The sequence below is a fragment of the Topomyia yanbarensis genome, chromosome 2 (genome assembly GCF_030247195.1).
Source record: "Topomyia yanbarensis strain Yona2022 chromosome 2, ASM3024719v1, whole genome shotgun sequence".
NCBI classification, from domain to species: domain Eukaryota; kingdom Metazoa; phylum Arthropoda; class Insecta; order Diptera; family Culicidae; genus Topomyia; species Topomyia yanbarensis.
Genome location: NC_080671.1, coordinates 36,395,135 through 36,411,465, shown reverse-complemented (window position 1 = coordinate 36,411,465; position 16,331 = coordinate 36,395,135). Strand labels below are relative to the sequence as shown.

Below are 16,331 nucleotides of genomic sequence, written 5' to 3'. Positions count from 1 at the left end.
GGTTCTCAAGTGATCAAGTGTTATAGTTTTCGGAGTGAAAAGTTTGTGACTTGTGATAATAATGTTGTACTTGAAAATTATTGCTGTGGGATTATGTTCGACGGTCGTGTTGAATGCTGTTCAAGCTGCGGAGCCGTGTTCCAATAGTACAGTGTAAGTATATAATGCTCTAATGTATAAATAATCATACCCATATAATGAAATGTGTAAGATATTACAGAATGTTAAGTTAGTTTCCAGAAACTAATGAAGGAATTATAATGGGTTGCTCGGAAATGAGTCGCAGGTCGGTATGCAAAATTGTGATTAATATAGACTGCAACATAAATTTTTATTTTGTGTAAACTTTCCTCTCAACAACTTTACTGAAGACACCATGTTTCTGAATAATGTTTTTGAAGATCATAATTTCTAGAGGAATAAATTACTAAAATCATTTTTGAAAAGATGCGCTGCATTATATTATATAATTGCTCAAAGGATACTGAACCTCTAAAAATGACAGCTTCGAAATTATGTGGTCTTGACCGTAAATAATTAAAGGGTTGTGTACAGGACACGCCACGGTGACATTAAAAATGTGTTTTTTTCAGGAGTATGCAATGAATTGAATTTTAATCTATCAAAGCTATTGACTTGTCTCAGATCGGGAAACTATATATTTTTCAGTCAAAATATGCTACATCAACTTAAAGTTTACTCTCCTGCCCCTATATGTTACAATTTGCTATACACTCTCTTGGACATAATTTATTGATGGTCCTTCAAAAATAACAAAATTCCAAAAAATACTATCTGCTATACTTTTAAACTAATTAATTTCAACTATGTGAAAAAAAAATTATTTGCTATTGATTGATCAATTGTTGAAATGGCATTATTGAGCTGATCCATCTATCAATCCATATTGAGGACTGTGATGATGGAGCCCACACTCGCCAGAGAAAATATTCAGTTCCTCCACGAAATATTAAACTTCATTCTACAGTTAAATTTTCAATAATGTTCTACTCAACTTAGGTGAACAAACTTTAAATCAAGTATTTCCCAATCAATTCATGACTAAACAAATAAAATTATTTAATAAATCACATTGTTATTACCGTGCAAATCTGAAATTTTGACAATTTAGCTATTAACCCGGAAGCAGTTTGAAATTGAAATAATGAACTTTGTGCATATTTCTGCAATGTTTTATTTTACGTAGATGTTTCAGTGTGCAACTACAACTGTCCAGTATAGCGTCTTGTTTTATAATTTCGAACCGTTGTGTTTTTAAATTTAAATTGGTGTGCTCTGCCGTTCCATTTGTCATTAAATTTAACACTCGTTTAGAAATGTTTTTTTTTCTACACGTAGAATAGCTCAGATTCTCAGACTCAGAATTTAAAGTCCAGTAACACTTAAGGAGGAGTTTCGGTGGAAAAAATGGAGTTCATAAAAAAAATTGTGGTGCAGAGAGTGTTAGTCTATTCAGTCAATTCTCATAGAATAATGCAACTTTTGCCCATTTTCCAAAATTTTCATTGCAAAATATTGAAAATTAGGTGACTGACATTGAATCTTCAGGAGGCACCTCGAAGAAATGCGGTGTATACCATAACTCTAAATCTCCTGGACACATAATTCACATAATTGCCAAGCTTCACATAAATTTTTTATTGTTTTTATTTTTACAATAACATGTTAACCGATTGTTTTTGCAAAAAATGGATTTTTGTTAGTATTGCGAAAAATTTATAAAGCGAGCAAAAAAATCAAAGCTGCCGTAGTTATCTGGGAAATGATGTGGAAAGAGCTGCGCAAAATTTCAAAATAATTGGTTCAGTATATTTTTAGTTATGATGTAAACCGCAAAACAAACTTTCGACGAGGTACCTCCGGAGATTCACTGTCACTTGCTTAATTTTCAGTATTTTACAATGATATTTTGAGAAATGATTACTCAATTGTAGCATTGAATAGATATACTTAAACTCTCTAAGTGCCATTTTTTTAATTACCCCATACCTTTTTTGTTTCAGTAACTAGTCGTAGTAGACAAAAAAAACTCTCCCTTGCGAGCAGGCATAGCGTACTTGGTAAATCGATTACCTTGTACGCAGCTCACCTGGGTCCTAACACCGCTCATAGGGTTAGAGATTTTTATCTAACCACATTGGAACTCGTATATTAAACACTACGCTGCTGAATATTCCCTCAGGAATTTGATTGATATAAAATATTAATGCTTGAAAATCTGTGAAAACAATAAAACCAATCAGTGCTTTTATTTAGTCAGATGTCATTACTTTTGAGTTAATTTCGCAACTTTTTGAGACAAACTGAAACTGCTCTAAGATAACTCAATCTTCTCGCTTATCAAAATCCCCAACTAACCTCCGCCTTTCTGTAGGCGCAAATCCAGTTGTGTCTGCATGTGCTTTAGAAACATCTACAGAAGCATGTTGTCAGATGCATTAGTGAAAAAACGCATCGCGCTTATTCGAAATATGAAACGTGAGTACCAATAGTATCATTACTCTACGCACCTATAAGCCGCCGAAAACATTTTGACATGTGATGTAACTTTTACATCTCGCTTTGTTACGTGCAGAGGGGATGGTGGATCAGCAGGGTCGTTTGTCAGTAGAGTTTGCATTACACTCACCTGTGGGAGAACAGTACAGGTAGACCTCTCACCTGTCAATTGATGGGTTACGTGACGAGGGAAATGAAACCGTTTTCCTACCATAGGGCTGCTCAAAAGCCACAAGATTCGATCTTCCCCAACTAACCCTTCCAGAGAGAGGCCTGCTGGTTCCTTTATAAACCCGGATTGCGCGATCAATCAAAAGAAGGTGTGAAATTCTTAAAACTAAAACGTATATTCTAAATCTAAATTTTACAATTTCGAGTATGCTTCGCGGGACCTAATTGGTGACGACACATTTGTACTTGCGGTTCATTCTTGCTGGGTCCTTGGTCGTTGTTCATGGTGGAACCCCGGGGTCTTGTAGTGGCATTGCTTGCTGTCGGTTTGCGGCCGACAATCATCGTGATTGTAATCCTGGTTTATACAAAACCTGCTGGTGTATATGGTTCTGCAGAATAGGCCTTCGAAATATTGGCCGTTACTGACCGTCGTTCGCCTCAGCCAACCGGAGAGAAGATTCTTTTTGTATTGGGTTATCTTCCGGTCTGTAAATTTCCGTCCATGCATTGATCTGTGTGCTAACATAGCGACACGTGGCTGGTGCGGCTAGGTTGAACCTTCATCACCTCATGGTTTACGAGCCGTACTGGTCCTATTGAAGGAAATAGAGCAGAAGCTTGATCCGAAATCGGATCATAAATAGGAAAAAAGGCCCGTTTCACGGACCTGTATAATAGGATTAGTACATTTGTGACGTCACTTGATTTCATATATCCTATCTTTTAACAATTTTAATCAAGATATTTACCTTTTCCTTTACGTGTAACTTTTTAACTTGTCCTATAGCGTTGATAGGTTTTATTTTACAATTTTATCATCTAAATGAATTAATTTAATTTAGAATAATCATCATTTTACATAGACCAATATAACTAACCGTACTGTTACCGTTTTTAACTTGTCGTTTAGCTGTAATGTGGTGTTTCTACTTTTTAACTTGTCTTTTAACTAACTTGCTCTGCTCTAATTTAACAATTTCACACACTTTGCTGTAATTTCCAACACTTCACAATTACTTAAATTCAACGCGAAGCGCACTTCCATTCTCTGGGATGGACACAGACGGAAAGAACCAATCTTGTTAATATGCCAAGCTTACTAGTGAAGTTGGTGGAATCAAACCCAAACTCCGAACTAGCCCGAAGTTTGACGTATGGTTTGTTTCCGATTTCGTAACCCTTTTCATGGTGGATCCATCTATTGACTGGTGTAGATGTTAAATTAGGGAAATTTATGGGCTAAGCTCACCCAACGATAATGTATCGTCGCCTTCATCGTCATCGTCGATAATTGTATCGTCGTTTTCATCGTCATCGTCGGTTCATCGGTAATCGCGATACATTTTGCGTTACTTTCCCATTTATTGGAGTTGAAGTTGATCCGGTTAACTTTCAATTGTTTAGAAATAAATACCTATTGAAGGACATGTTGTTGGCAGTTGAAAATCAATAGTTTTGGACATTTTCTATGCACAGCGGGGTCCAACGATGCGTCAAAATGAAATAATTTAAACTTTTCGGGAAAGTGTATTATATTGAAGGGAAAGTTGTTGGCAATTGAAAATCAATAATTTTGGACATTTCAATACGCAGAAGGGTCCGACTATGTGTCAAAATTGAATTTTTCAACTTTTCGCGTAAGTTTGTGCACAGAAGAGTCCCAGGTGCGCAGTGTTTCCAAGCGGCAAAAAGGTGATCAAAATTGTTTTGACCACGAAGAAAACAAATTTTGAGCTATTGTGTAATTAGTAATTTATAGCACGCAAAATTGTAGTGTATTGAAAAAAACTTCTAAACCACTATTATTAGGCCATTCACAAATTACACTACACATTTTAGTGGTGTGGTGATTAACAGATTTTATTATAATTTTAATTTAAACTAGAAGATTTCGGATTTTAAAAAAGAGAATATACACACACATTTCCAATGTTTGATTACATTTTCTAGTTAGGAAGCTTTTAGCCCCCTCCTCCGTTTCTTCTCTACACTATGTAACAAGATGCTTCATTCTTCCTTTTTTTACCCTTAAATATGTAGTGTAATTTATGAACGGCCTCATAATAGAGTTTTAGTCGGTTTTTTGAATACAGTGAAGACCCGTTTTTATCAGCTCCTTGGCGTATTTTAGGCTGATAAAACGATGACATTGGCAAAATCGGCACATATTTTTTTCTGGTTCTGAAGAGACGAAGTCGAAACGCAAACACCTGGACTAACATATTTTTTCTTTCTTTTTAATAAATCGGAGCGGTTAAAATATTCTTCTTTAGTCCCTCGACAAAACCTCATAACCCGTTCTGATCATTTAGTAAAAATTTCCCTTAAGGAGGACTTACAGTACAGTACTATTATTTTTGTATATTTTGCATCTCTAAGATAAGAAAAATATGCTAAAGAAGGAATTTACTCGAATTTGACTTGAACGTAGGTTAGAGCACACCAAACGATTTTGATAGTGTTTGTTTTGCTTTTTGGACACAACATTCGATAACTTCTAAGTTGTAAGAGATACAAATAAACTTACATTACAAAAATTCTGTATTTTCTTATGCTGAACAAAATCTTGGAACATTTTGAAATTCTACAAAATTACCAGGAAAAGTATTTTTAAAAAAGCAATTTTCAGGGGTATATCAAAGAAATCTCCACAAATGTAATTTAAAATCGACAGATAATCTCTTCAGCGAAGTTAATACTTAAGATATTCTCAACAACTTTGCCAAAGAAAGTTTTTTTCACTTTCTTCAGCAAAACTACGCCCCTATATTTGGATCAACTATTTGAAGTGTTTCCTATACTTTTAAAATTTTGTAGATACCCAGTTTTGAAGAAAAAATAATGAAAAACACCAAGAATTACACTTTTTACCAAGTTTTAATGGCTCTACCGCTCCTATAATCCACAATTTGTACAAAATAACTAACCAAACTTTTCCATTTGGATCTCCAGTAAAATAAAAAATACTAAAAAAAATCTAAGACAGTTCAGGAGCACTTCAACAAGCATGAATTTGGAATTTTACCCAAGATCGGCCCATTTTACATAAAATCAAAATTCGCCAGTAATAGGGAGCGTTTTAACAAGTTCACTCCGAAGAAGAAAGTGGTCCTGATACCCTAACCTTTCATTTAAGAAGTGAGCCCGATGACTTTTTTTAACATAATGTCATTTTGGGACAACCTAATAGTGCACCCGTTATGGTTTTCATTTCGCTCAGTTTCATCAGCAAATCGGAACTTATAGGCTTTCCCCAGCAAACCAGCAATCGTATATAAAAGTTTACAATAAATTACAAATAATGACAGACTAAATCAAAATTACAAATAGTGCAAGCAAAAATTATGTTTTGTTATAAAAAGTTCAAATAAAATGCAAATCTGTGATCGAAATACAATGTTGACTTGAAGTTATTTATTAGTCCACTACAACTTAAAACAAAATTGTACATGCGGAATAATAAAGACAGTTTTGAAACATTGTATAGAAATTAATTTGCAATTGGATTAAACTGCAAAATCGTTCAAAAAATAGTCACCTCCTTATAGCACTTCGCAAATTCTCTACCAGACTACTTCAATATTTGAGCATTAAAGATGGCTTGAGTACAGAATGTAGGTTGTGATTTGTCAGGTATAGAAGGTATCATTGGAGTGCCATATTTAGGTTGGATTACGGTATTTTTAGATCGTAATCACAAAGCGATAAAAATGATCAAATATAATCGTTGCTTGACAGTGTACAAATAGATGAGTACATAGCGGCTATGCTGGGAATACGAAGATCTCAGGTTCGAAACTGGAAGTTAAATCCGTACCAGGTAATTTTAATAATTGATGTTCCAGTAACTCCAACCTCACCCATGAAAAACATATCTGCCAGTGTGGGCGTAGCTGTGTCTTATAACAGAATTATGAAAATTTTATCCTGATTTTTTATTTTCATATTATTTTTAAAAAAATACTTCTTGTTACCACATTGGGGACCTTAAGCTGCATAAACCTTCATGTGTGATTGTAAAGTTGATCATATATAAACTCAAAATGTTTAGCTAGATGATTGTATAATGCTTCTGATGAGATCAAAATTCGTCGTAAATCACATAGTTCTACTATACCGATTTGTTGTACGTATATGGCCTCCACTTTTGTTCACATAGAAGAGATCTGTGCATTTTATACAATCAATTCATATCGTTGAAGAGTACAGTTAATCAAATTGCAACTTATTAAAGTGAATCAAAATGTTAGCTGGGTCAGGACCACACCAGCTGTTTCTCTTACATAGAGAGGTTGTATTACGCTTTTGAATTCAACGTCTATCTGGTGCTAAGGCAAAGCCAAACAGTGATGAGACGAATAAGTCTAGTATAGTCTTGTCTACACATACACAGCCAATACATGTAGGGTAGAGATGGTTGGGTTTCAATTTTTTCGAACCCGAACCCGAACCCGAGAGCATGAAAATTTAAAAACCCGATCCCGACCCGAGCCCGAAATTATAAAATTTGAAAAACCCGAACCCAACCCAAGTCTGAACATTTTAATACTTTAAAACCCGAACCCGACCCGTACCCGAGAATGAAAATTTTGGAAAACCCGAACCCGACCTGACCCGAGGATTTTAAAATTTGAATACCCGAACCCGACCCGAACCCAAAAATTTTAAATTTTGGGAAGCCCGATCCGAATCCAACTTGCTAATACGGAGAATCAACCAAAGATCTCGAAGATTTTTAATTCCAGGTACCCGAGCTGGACCCTAGGCTCATCTAAGAATAGTAGAATCACTCGAATCTGAAGTAGCACCACCAAGGATGAAAAAAATCATTCAGTCTAGTAGTCATCCAGTATATTTGATCGTCCGACTCATTATTTGATTTTATTACCGGTCGCTATTGATAGGGCTGCTTAGCGCTATCAACGAAAAAAATCATCACAATTTATTCGGTAAAGTTCGGAAACGAAAATTTGTCGTCGGGAGAAGTGATTTTGTTTAAATAATGATTTAGTTGTTCGCACTCTGAAGTCGTCCCATTATCGTAATGTTGGAAATTTGTATTACAGCTGCTGGCATGCCTAGTGTAGTAGTGAAACAAATAAATGCCGGTCATCCAACCATGTCATACTAGTTCTCACTGTCACTTGGCAGATTTTATTCTGCTGGCGCTTGGACTTATAAGCACAATTGGTAGTCGACCTTGATGTTGGGTTCCAGGGACTTTGAAGATAGCAGTTATCCCTAGTAACAATTGAGGTTTCATGGTAGTTTTATAGCCACTCATAAAACTTAGATTGCACTTGTAGCATGCTATAAAACTTCAATTGTTACTTGGGATGGTAATTCCGAAAAATGTCACTGGCTACATGGTTTTGTAATTATTTTTATATTTATTCTTTAGATAAAAGTGTGACTAAATCTACCAAAATTTAAGACAAACTGATGGATTAATTGGAGTCGTCGACATCGCTGAGTTCCGTTATTTTCAAAACTATTGCTATTAACTACCCTGCGTTGAAGAATAAATGTCTACTAATAAAAAAAATTATTCAAATTTTATTCATTATTTCAAAATAACATATTTGATTTATTACCTCAAATACGTTAGTTGGATCAGTTAGCTTCTTGATCGGTGTCGTTCATCTTGGCAGCTTTCTCCAAAAGATCTGGATTTAGTTTGATCAGTAGTAAATTCTCGACAGATCGTTCGGACAAGTTCATTCGAAGATCAGAAAGAACGATTTTAAGTGCACTAAATGCACGCTCGACTGATACCTGTGTTGATGGAGCTGCTAATACGACCATTGCTATCCGATATAGCATCGGAGATACAAACTTTTGAATCTCCCAGTACTTTAAAATATCAAAAGGCGTATTGTAATTTTTTTTGGCTGGAGGAAGGTTCTGGCTCCTGCGGTTGTACTGTTGTAAGAACTGAAGAAATAGACAGCTTCTCACGCATTTCAAGCTCTTTTAGTTGAAGAATGAATGATTCTTCGAAATGCGACGTAGCAGTATGAGAAGTGTCTTCTTCAAAAAAGGTTGTTAGAAATTGTTCTACATCTTCATCGTTGTTCGTATCAGCGATAGATAAATTTTCCACGGACTCAATGCCTTCTAACTCGTCCAAACGGTTGGATACTCTTAGCAGAAAGTCCTAGAATGTCAAAGAATATTTGAAGTTTTCTATATAATTTAAATCCATTACGCATGTCATCCAAAAAGTGTGAAGATAAATACACTAACCTACTTACTGCGTACTTTAAACGGATGTAACCTACCTTTAAACGGATTCGAAATGTAGTAGGTAAACCCAAACATCTTTTGACTTCTGTGTAGTTTGAACAGCAATCAGTATCAAAGGGATTGAAAATAAACAAGTTTTCTAGGCAACGAAACGGATCCTAGTAATCGATTTTACATCACTTTCTATACTTTGGAAAAAATCAAAGCGGAAAAAATATCGGTAGAGAGAGCTGACTGATTTTCATTTGATCGATTTTTTTCATCCTTGAGCACCATACACATTGAGTTATATCTGCATATGGCAAAACAAATCACTGCCGAGTAGAATCCGCATTTATACTTACTATTATTGAATATCGAATTTGTAATGTTCTGAGAAACTTAAAAATCGTCGATATCTTAACCAGAAATTAAGTTAAATCAACAACCTTGCCCGTCGTACTTGACCAAAATTTCTATTTTTTATCAGAAACCATCCCTGCAAAGCAGTTTCATATAATTTGTTACATGTATTAAATTAAGCTATAGCAATTGGCAATTCGTATTCGACAGTTTACATGAGGTCACCTACGTTACTGGTTGGAACGATCAAACCTGTATCGAAAGGTATCAATCAAGATTTTCTGACGTGTTCTTGATGTCCCATCATTAGCGTTAGGACGATCTATGCTTGGCTATCTAAGTTATTTTATGCTTCAGATTACACGGTAAGCGCGCCAATAGAGATGCTTCGACATCTCCAATGGAGCTCTCGGAACGGCTCCAAACGTTTAAAAATCCGTTAATGGCTTCAACAGAACACACAAAATTTTTGCAATCAATTCCTTAAGTTCGTGGAAATACTTGTATTTTCATGATGGAATCCAGATCATGCAACATCTCAGCCCGGGAACAATCTGACTGAAAGTGCTTGTATCATATATGTACCACTGATTTGACAGTGGTGCTATTATACCATCACCCTATGAGTGTCATGAACAACGAAACCTGGCGGAAGTGAAGCTAGGTTTAGGTCTGATAGAACCAATTTATTTTCTAGAGACTGCTCTAGAAAATAAATTTGGCCTAAACTATCTGCTTTTAAAAAAATAATGCGCCCTTTTTAAATTTGAGCCTCCATAATGACACCAAAGTACCACCAAATTTGTGAGTTCAAATCCTTATTTTTCCGTTACAGTTTATTTTAATTGCAAGCAATCTTTATCATAAACCAATTTGATTATTAAACTTTCGTTAAAGCAGGTACAACCTATTTGTTTCATTTGACCAACTTAACAGTACTCGCTTAAAGTTTGTTTGGGCTATAAATGTACCCCAAAAAATTGTTTGCATTAGTGTTTTGTCATGTGTACATAATTCAAAAAAATATTATATCTTTTTTAAGCAAAATATCGATACATAGTAAACGAGAAACTTGTGTAAAATTGTATTAGTTCCAACTCTGCCGAATAATAGTATCTGTTATTTGATATAACAAAGCACTATAGCAAAGTAACTAGAAAATGCGTTGGGATCGGTATCGTAATTTTTGCTTTTGCGGATGAAAAAGTCTAAACACATTCGTGAATATGATTTATATTTAGTGTGCAAGATGCATCATTCGATTCGTTATCTTCTGCAGCCCAGGCTCTGGAAAATACTTACTTTATAGACACGTACAATGCACCGGCTCTACCTGTTCCTTCGGCGCCTTCCTGTTTCATCTGTATTTTTGACGTTTGTATTGGCGTTTGGTTTTCAAAAAAGCATCGGAATAAATATACTTTTTGACCAGTTTTTGAAAATATTGTTCTAAAGGAAATTTAATAAGCTTTACAACGACGTATAAATGGTCAAAATCGATTTGAAACTACCGGAGTTATAGCAATATGAAGAAAAAAGGGAATTTTGACGTATTTTGAAGACTTGTTCTATACAAAATGAAATATTATAAAATTAAATAGTCAAAACACGAATATTTTTACTACTTTACAGGTTACTTTACGAATGAATTACAATAAAACTATCCAATTTACTTATAAATTTAATAAAAATTAGACATATTAGAGCGATTTTAGTTCTGGGGTACGAATGTACCCCCACAAAACCGTTTACGTAGAGAAAAAGTCGCCGCGGCCTAAGTATCGGTTTTAAAGTACCTGTCGAAATTTATATTCCATTATAGAATGTTGAACCGATATTTTCCGATAAATTCCTGCTGACTTGGTTTATTACTAATTATCATGAAAAATAAATCGCAAAGAGATTTTAGATGTGAAACACGTATTGTTGAATGCTCTCTCATGAATGTTCGTTTAAAAAATTAAATAATTCAGGCAGTTTGCGAATCTGAAGAGACGGAATTTTATGCAAGAATGAAAAAATACAATATTTGAGCACCAGAAAATACGACGAATTCTAACGATCATCCATGGATGTGTCCATTCGCATCACGAAGTATAATTCAATACTACAAAAAGACTGCCGTGAAATGGTTGGGTTGTTTTGTTCAAAACCCGAACCCGACCCGACCCCGATAATTTGTAATTTGAAAAACCCGAACCCAACCCGAGCCCGAATGTTCAAAATTTCAAAAACCTGGACCCGACCCGAACCCGAGAATTTCAAATTTGAAAACCCGGAACCCGACCCGAACCCGAGAAGTTTAAATTTGCCGAACCCGAACCCGACCTGAAACCTGTCGGGTTCGGGTCGGGTCCGGGTTTCGGGTCCAAAAACTCGATCCCGGCCATCTCTAATGTAGGGATCCTGGAAAATTGCAAACGTTCGCCTACACTTTTTCTTGTCAGTATTAATGTTTGTGGCACATATGGTATGTGAAGCAATCATTAAAGTAGCCAGGCCAACTGTGCAGTGTACACAATGAAGATGATTCAAAAATATACGGAAAACAAACTGTTCATTTAATGAAGAATTTAATCAACGAATCGTTTTGAACCGTACCGACCGTTTATATTTGAGGGGGATTTGGTAAATCGTTGGGAATGACTTGGCTAAGAGGGTTAATGGCAGTCCTTTGGTCCTACGCTCCTGGGATGAAACAGAGGTATTTTGCCCTGCCCTGGCTAATAAACCTAGGTTATAGCGTCTTTACTCGCTCTCCAAACAGGGATGTGACGAATAAGAAAAGAAATCCATAAATAAAGCTTTTCAAAATAATTTCTTAATTCTTTCTCGAAAAAATAAAATACAGCTAAATTGAATCATTATGCCAGTAAAAAAAAGTTGGCCAATTATTGCCACGATTTAAGCTGTTCCCCTTCTTTGAAACTAAATATTTGGGAGCCGTTTTTACCAAGGAATCTGTGGCTATAAACGTAGCTACAATTTAGCCAAAATATTCGATTTTCGGTTGACTTTTTCAATAACATTTTAATTGTGGTTTTGGCTCATCACATGACAGGCGCACCTCGGTACTGTCGGAGCAAAATGTTACATATAACACCATCCCTTCCAGATCGTACGAATCTTGGGTTATTTCCTACACTGTAGGTGCATCTTGAGAATGTTATCAATTCAAATCCTTTTTAAAATGGTATCTGAGTTGCCCGAATGCTCAGGTAGACATTTTGATTGCTAACTATCAAAGGAAGAAACTAGCTTCCGTTTAGTATAACTTTTCTTTCTCAAAAATCGTTAATCTGGAAAATATTTTCCATTTCTCAAGACTTATTCTCTAAAACTGTCAATAGAATAGTAGAAAAGGTTTTAATCGTATAAAATATCTCATTAAATTATTACAGTAAAATTGGATATGTGCGCAAAAATGGAAAGAACGTCATGGTAGCTCGCAACAAGTGCTGCAAGGGTTACACCCGCCAAAAGAACAAATGCATCCCGGTATGCGCCCAGACGTGCGAAAATTCCAAATGCACCGGTCCTGACATGTGCACCTGCAATCCAGGCTACCAGCAGCTATCGAACTTTAGGTAACCAACTATCGAATACTGTTCGGGAGATTGAATTTAAAAAGCATCTCGTTTATTTCTTTTTCAGATGCATTCCTCATTGCGAACTCTGTGACAACGGATTCTGCATCAGACCCGGATACTGTCAGTGCGATTCCGGCTTCTCCCATGCACCGAACGGTAGCTGTCAAGCAGAGTGCAACAACTGCGAAAACGGATTCTGCTCCGAACCGAACGTTTGTCGCTGTCGAGAGGGATACCGATTGGATAGCGTGGATGACTTACGAGTCTGCGAACCCGAATGTGACGGTGGTTGCCCGAACGGAAAATGTGTTGCACCCAATGAATGCATCTGCGAGGAAGGGTTTGTCAAAACCGACTCCGGAAAGTGTGACGTAGACAAACCACCAACGACGACTCCCGAACCTTGTGAACAAGGCTACGAGGAAAGCAATGGAACGTGTGTTCCAATTTGTAACGAACAATGTATTCACGGTGAATGTATGGCTCCGAATCAGTGCGAATGCTACGAAGGATACTCGAATGCTAACTCTACGGCGAATCATCTATGCCTGCCGGTTTGCTCGTACGGCTGTTTGAACGGAGACTGTATAGCTCCCAGAAAGTGCATTTGTCATAAAGGCTACGGAAAGATTGCGGACGAGTGCATTCCACTGTGCGAACGGTGTTCCCTGGGACACTGTGTTCGTCCAGATGAATGCGTTTGCGATCGAGGATATGATCTGATCGATGGCGATTGCGTTCCGATTTGTGAGGAAGAGTGTAAAAATGCTCGGTGTACCGGACCGAACTCATGTACGTGCCTACCGGGCTTCAACTATACGGATATTAATTCACTATTTGAGTGCTTACCGGTGTGTGATGATGATTGTGAAAATGGGGTCTGTGTCGCGCCAAACACGTGTGAATGTAATCCAGGTGAGTTCGTTTTTCAAAGTTGACTATAACGTGATGTAATCATTCTCTTTATTCAAGGATTCGTGAAAGATGACGACGCCTGTGTGGATCCGATTGTGGTGTGTCAAGCGAGATGTGTCAACGGTATCTGTAACGGGGAGGCAAAGTGTGTCTGCAATCACGGCTACATCATGAACATGATTGGTTTGTGTGAAAAGACCTGTCCAGATGGCTGTGTCCACGGAGAATGTGTAGGTGGCGAGTGTTTGTGTAATGAATACTACCGGCTTACAGAGACGAACTCTTCAGTTTGTGAGCCGGTTTGCGATGATGGCGACGATGACGAATACGAGAATGGGTGCTTGAATGGCAGATGCATCGAACCCAACGTCTGTCAGTGCGATGATGGCTATGACTTCGTTGATGGAAGCCGAATGCGGTGCCAATCGATTGAAGAACTTCGGCTGGAAAAGGAAAGGCAATTGAAGGAAAAAATGTGTTTGAGCGATTGCAGTAACGGAGTGTGCGAGCAAGGCTACTGTCAGTGTTCGATGGGTTATGTGAATCCCAAAGAACAGAACCATCGATGCATTCCAGCATGTGAACCTGAGTGCCAGAATGCCAGTTGTGTGTTACCCAATCGCTGCGAGTGTGATTTAGGGTACGAATTTTACAATCACAGTAGCACAGTTTGTATCCACGAAGAGGACATTAGACGCTTCAAGACACAGCAGAAGCAAGAGCATTGTGAAGAAAACTGTCAGAATGGTAATTGTGAAGAGGGAAAGTGTTTCTGCATAGTGGGTTTCCGTCCTTCGGCAAATGACGAATTTAACTGTCAGCCATACTGTGACCGACCGTGCTTGAATGGAGTTTGTGCTGGTAACAATCGCTGCAGATGTTTTGAAGGATACAGAAATGATGACAATGGTAGCGCTTGTGAACCAGAGTGCGAACATGAATGCTGGAACGGTCATTGTGCTGGACCCAATGAGTGTAAGTGTGATCCCGGCTATGTGTTTGAAGCGGGAAGTGTAAACAAATGTGAAAATGAGTTCTCGAAAAAGGAAATTATTGCCAATGAGAAACAGCTGGCTTGTAAAACGAAGTGTGATAATGGTATCTGTATCGAAGGACTATGTGAATGTTCCGATGGGTATCAAAATGCGGATAAATCGAAACTAACGTGCGAACCGTTGTGTCCACAAGGATGTGAAAACGGTGAATGTTTGGCTCCTGGGGAGTGTTTGTGTGCTGAAGGCTATGAATTAACCAGTGAACATGGCTGTGAGCCGATTTGCGAACAAGATTGTGTGAATGGATTCTGTGGTGCACCAGGAAAGTGTGAATGCTCAGCAGGTTACACAAGGACGGATACCGAAAGTATGTGCGTAGCCGATTGCGGTAAAGAGGGTTGTCTAAATGGACACTGCGTTGCTCCAAATGTTTGTGAATGCTTTGCCGGTTATCAGCAGAATGAAGAGGAAGGGACAAGCTGTCAATTAATACCGGAGATTATCTATAAAGTAGACAGGTGAGTTCTAGTTTCAAATTGAAACCATATCAATCATTAAAGGTTGTATTGAGCGTTTTACACTTATATCTACACAGTGTGCATCATTCGGTGCGTATCAGTTGTAAGAATCAAAATCTTAGTACACAGTTTAGTTCAAAATCGATTTATTACGTATACTGACATAGAGGTCTCGAGTCCAAAGGTAACTTTTATCTGAGACCTGGCGTCACATACGACCAAACAACATGCTCAATATTGTGACAATCATAGTCACAAGGATGAAAACTGTTCTTTGCGAGCCCAATAGGTAACTTGTTCGTAGCATGAGCCGACACAACATACAATTGAAATCCTAATCCAGATCAATTCCGCTGAACCAGCGTTCTTTAATGAGCAATGCTGTGAAATTTATTGATACAAAATTCATACAAGTAACCTTCTAATGCTTTTACTTTAACTAACTGTCCGGAAAGGAGTATTATGCAAAACTAAAGTAATCGGGTAAGATTTTTGGGTAACATTTTGCTGGCATAGCCGAACAAAGAGCCTAATTGGAGCTCTGTGGTTTTCCGAGAAGAGGAAGTAATAATAAATCTTCATACAATGCATCAGTGATCCCAATGTATTACTGAATAATAGCCGATCCTATGACGTAGCTTGAAGTAGGATCAATATTTCTCGCTAAGGCGAATATTGTACAATTATCATTACGCGCACGAATGGCACAGTACCTTCATATAATTTTAGTATGTCAAAAATTAACTTTGTTTCTTCAGTATCTGACAATCTACCCACGAATGTTGTTCCCTAGCACATTGGTACCCTGCTATATTTCTCGCTAAGCGGAAAAGTGGATTTAAACCATTTTGTGCATAAAGGGCAATAAATCATGAATTAACGGTTCTACTTTTTTCATCACTATCTGGTAGCTGACCTTGCCGCACAGAGAGAACTTCAGGACTTTGACTTTTTCTTCTTTAATTTCAATCTCTATGTATCTGAGAATACGCCAAAGAGAGGATTTCGCGAAAATCGTATTTGTTTGCATG

The 16,331-nt window shown here is 37.2% G+C and overlaps 1 protein-coding gene across 1 annotated transcript in view; it reads left to right on the top strand.

Annotated features, from left to right (window-relative positions):
* The window catches only part of LOC131679432 (fibrillin-1-like), a 96,315-nt gene that overhangs the window by 65,317 nt on the left and 14,667 nt on the right, over positions 1-16,331 (top strand). The window contains exons 7-10 of the mRNA XM_058960162.1: positions 61-153; positions 12,684-12,869; positions 12,937-13,787; positions 13,845-15,300. Coding sequence (XP_058816145.1) covers positions 61-153; positions 12,684-12,869; positions 12,937-13,787; positions 13,845-15,300 — 2,586 coding nt within the window. The remainder of the gene's footprint in view (positions 1-60; positions 154-12,683; positions 12,870-12,936; positions 13,788-13,844; positions 15,301-16,331) is intronic.